A 3,937-nucleotide genomic window follows, 5' to 3' on the forward strand; every position below is an offset into this window, starting at 1 on the left:
CTAGGAACAAGACACACGTTCTTACGTGTAATCCGAGATGACAGATGTATTTTTAAAGAGTGAGTTTATTTCAGAAATGAACAAAAGCTGCAAAACCCAAATTAAAAAGAACTTGGATACATAGATAAGAGAAGCTACTATTCTCGCCTCAACTTTTCCAGTCTCAGCAACTGAAGCGTCTTTAGAAGTAACTTTCTCCCTTAAAGATGTGGGGCAGTCCCTACATAAGTCTAACGGGTCTGACCCTCCCCACCCCGCGACCAGGGGTCACTCAGCGCCCACGGTCCCCACTCCCAGGCGGCAGCTCCAGCGTGGCTGCGACTCACTCCCTCTTTGGGGATTTGAGGACGGAAGTGAACAGAGAACTCCGAGTCCGCGGAGTTACAGTCACGCGGGAGGCGACACGCTGGGTGGTGGCACCGGCGGGTCCCCCCACCCCGCTCCACCCGGGGCGGGGCCGCGCTTCCTTCCGCGCCCGGGAGAGACCTGCAGGTCCGGGAATTTCCCTGGCCCGGGGCTGTGAGCTTTCCCGCCCCGACCATGGATAAAAGGGGTGCTCCCGTCTCGGGGAGCCACAGAGCTCGCTCCGCCAGCAATCCCGCCGGCCCTCCCGCTCCAGGCACCGCCGCCCCGACCCTCCGAGCTGAGCCCCATGGCCCGCGCCGCCGCCGCCGCCGCCTCCCGCGCTCCCCGGCTCCTCCGGGCCGCGCTGCTGCTCCTGCTCCTGGTCGCCGCCGCCCGGCGCGCAGCAGGTGCCACTCGGCGCCCCGGGGTCCCAGGGGCGGGACCGGGGTCGGGTGGGCCCACTGGGGGACAGCCCCGCTAACCGAGTCCGTTCTCCCCGCAGGCGCGCCCGTGGTCTCTGAACTGCGCTGCCAGTGCCTGCAGACCATGCAGGGGGTTCACCTCAAGAACATCCAGAGTGTGAAGGTGACGTCCCCAGGCTCCCACTGCGCCCAAACCGAAGTCATGTAAGTGCCGCCGCGCGCCCCCGCTGCTACAGTCCTTGTCACCCCCACCGTCCCAATGTCCCCCACCCTGACCCCCAGCCCGACCATCTGCCTCATGTCGATTCTCCCTTCTCTCTGCAGAGCCACTCTCAAGAATGGACAGAAAGCATGTCTGAACCCCGAAGCCCCCATGGTTAAGAAAATCATCGCTAGGATCCTAACCACGTAAGTTATGGTTTTTATTCACATGTGTGACTAGAGCCATTGGTCACAAATACTGGCATCTGCCTCCTGAAAATTGTATCAGAGAAACCCAGGGTCTAGCTGAAGGACTGAAAATCATTATTTTACGATTAACTTTGCTGTTAACGTTATTAATCTGCTCTGGTGCCAGAAGGGTATTTCCAGTGCCCTCTATCCCCATCTCCCTCTCCATCTCCATTGAAATGAGTGTGGGTAAATGTGTTTTTCTGAAAGATTAAGTAGATTTAGCCAATGATGCTAAAATGCCTGCTACCCATTAAGGAACAACCATGTTTACCTCAGTCCCTAATGGGCTTCAGACTTGAAAAGTGGGACTCGTGGTTTCGGGCAACATGGGCCTCTAAATCTTAGTGCTGAAGAGCAGGAACTTTGCAGTGAGACCTCCCTGAGTTCGAGTCTAGGATCCCTGTGAAAGCTTTTAATCCCTTTGAACCTTAGCAAAATGGGGTAGATAATAGTAGCTATTCCATGTATTTGTTATATGAGGCTTTAAGTGAGGTGATGCATGTAAATTTTTAACCCAGCATGATAGTCAGGGAGCTTTCAAGCCAATAATAGATTTGATTCCACAGCCCCGCTTTTCCTCAATAGAAGAGCAAGCTCTCTGCTGTACAGGGCAGTAGGTAGAGCGGGTCCTTCTCTGGGTGCAGGGCTGGGCCAAGGGTCTGCGTGCTGAAATCCCTCCAGCCTCCGAGGCCAGCGTGAGAGAAGAGCAGCTTTCCTCAGCACCTGTAACAGTAACCCTTTTCTCATCATAGGGGCAAAACCAACTGACCTTGAGAGAAATAAGAAGCTCTTTGGTGGCAGTTCCTGAAAGGTGGTCCCTGCCCTTATTGGAACTGAAAGTGAAGAAGAGAACAGCCAGCTTCTGGTGACACTTAGAAAGGGTTGAATGTGTTTGACTATTTTGTATGAGAGTTCTATTTATATATGTATGTATTTATTTTTCAAAGCTTGTATTTTAATATTTTATATGTTAGTATTTAAAAGTGTGAATATGTTTAATCAAACATAATCTGTCCTGATTGCTATTTAATTTGAAGACGATGGGTTTTAAGTGTCTCATTAAACTAATAAATATTAGGAGACCACTGAGTGCCAGGCACTGTGACAGAGGTGGGGGGGACGTGGGATGGGAGAGGGAGATACAAGCAATGAGACAGCCAGATCACTGTTAAAGTCACAGAAAGTATGTGCACATCTATTTTTGTACTTGTTTAAAAGAATGTCAGTTGTTATTTATTGAAACTATTTCATATTATATGGTCAACATTTTTATGTTGAAGCTTCCCTTGGACATTTTATGTCTTGCTTGTAAGGCATAATGCCTTGTTTGATGTTCATTATGCAATGTTTCTCTTTGTCTTGGAACAGAGTTAAAACTACTGTTACATTTTTACAAATGACCTGAAAATAAAAGTTTTGCAAAAAATAACACGCTTGGGTTTTGTTTTATTCTTCTTGATCTTTAATTCCTCCTGGCTGCCCCAGGTGTTGCACAGGTACTGTAGGTCACACCCAACTTTATGCCTGTTCCCGGCTGTTACTTCCCTTACATTTCTGTTACTCAGGGAGGAATATTTGATACACTACCCTCCCAACCACCTTCAGAATCCTAGTTTTATATAAAATATTGCTGTTTTTCACACTGACCAATTCATTATTCAAAATCAGTTCTTTATAAACTTGTGAATTTTTATCGATATTTAATAAGAGTTCCTATAAATGTTGTTGGTAAGTGGTTTTTCAAACAATTATGCAATTTTTTCCCTTTTATTGAGGCTGGGAGCAAAAGGTGGAAGAGTGAATCCTTCCTAAGAACTCAAACAATTTGCACTATTTAAAATAGCAGTAGAGGGGCCACCCCCGTGGTGGTGTAGGGGTTAAGTTCAGCACATGCTGCTTTGGCAGCACAGGTTTGAGGGTTCAGATCCCAGGTGTGGACATACACCACTCATCAGCCATGCTGTGGTGGAGACTCACATTATACAGGAGAGAAAGATTAGCAACAGATATTAGCTCAGGGCTAATCTTCCTCAGCAAAATAAATTAAAAAAATAATAGAGCCAGCCCTGATGGCCTAGTCATTAAAGTTCGGTGACCTGGGTTCGCTTCTTGGTCACAGAACCACACCACCTGTCTGTCAGTTGCCATGCTGTGGCAGCAGCTCACACAGAAGAACTAGAAGGACTTACAACTACGATGTACAACCATGTACTGGGGCTTTGGGGAGAAAAAAAAAAAAAGAGAAAGATTGGCAAGAGATGGTAGGTCAGGGCTAATCTTTCCTTGCCAAATAAATAAACAAACAAATAAATAAATAAATAATCTACGGAGACAAATGCGTACTGTAAAGTAAAATACATGACAAAAATAGCATGAAGGACAGGTGGGGAGATAAATGGGTTTAGGATATAATGTTTCTTCAATTGTTAGAGAGAATATTAAGGAAATTGTAATGTAACAAGAACACATATTGCAATTTTTAGGGCAACTCCTAAGAAGGAAATGCAAAATTTTGGATTTAAAAATCTAAAAAAGAGATAAAATGGAATAAAAGAAAATACTTGAAGAATACAAAAGAAAGCAGAAATCAACGAGTAAAGGAACAAAATAACAGGACAGTGAGTGGAAGGACAAATCTTCCTTACAGAAGAATGCGTATTAATATAAGTAGAATCTCTCTCCTCCTGAAGATGGGGCTTAATTCCCCTCCTCATGTG

General features: G+C 46.4%; 1 protein-coding gene across 1 annotated transcript; it reads left to right on the forward strand.

The window, feature by feature from the left end:
- The first annotated feature begins 400 nt into the window (after positions 1-400).
- On the forward strand, positions 401-2,636 carry LOC101394178 (permeability factor 2-like). Its single transcript, XM_004419171.3, has 4 exons — positions 401-752; positions 848-971; positions 1,092-1,175; positions 1,973-2,636. The coding sequence occupies exons 1-4, from the start codon at positions 653-655 to the stop codon at positions 1,986-1,988; spliced, it is 324 nt and encodes a 107-aa protein (XP_004419228.1). The 5' UTR covers positions 401-652; the 3' UTR covers positions 1,989-2,636.
- Positions 2,637-3,937: the final 1,301 nt, after the last annotated feature.

This window comes from Ceratotherium simum, chromosome 8 (assembly GCF_057802395.1).
Source record: "Ceratotherium simum simum isolate JZ-2026a chromosome 8, ASM5780239v1, whole genome shotgun sequence".
Lineage (NCBI taxonomy): Eukaryota > Metazoa > Chordata > Mammalia > Perissodactyla > Rhinocerotidae > Ceratotherium > Ceratotherium simum.

Bases quoted from the DNA above. Each gene is read 5' to 3' on its own strand.
- LOC101394178 (XM_004419171.3), top strand. From the start codon at position 653: ATGGCCCGCGCCGCCGCCGCCGCCGCCTCCCGCGCTCCCCGGCTCCTC. The intron at 753-847 runs GTGCCACTCGGC...TTCTCCCCGCAG, and splicing joins CGCCGCCCGGCGCGCAGCAG to GCGCGCCCGTGGTCTCTGAA. The intron at 972-1,091 runs GTAAGTGCCGCC...TTCTCTCTGCAG, and splicing joins TGCGCCCAAACCGAAGTCAT to AGCCACTCTCAAGAATGGAC.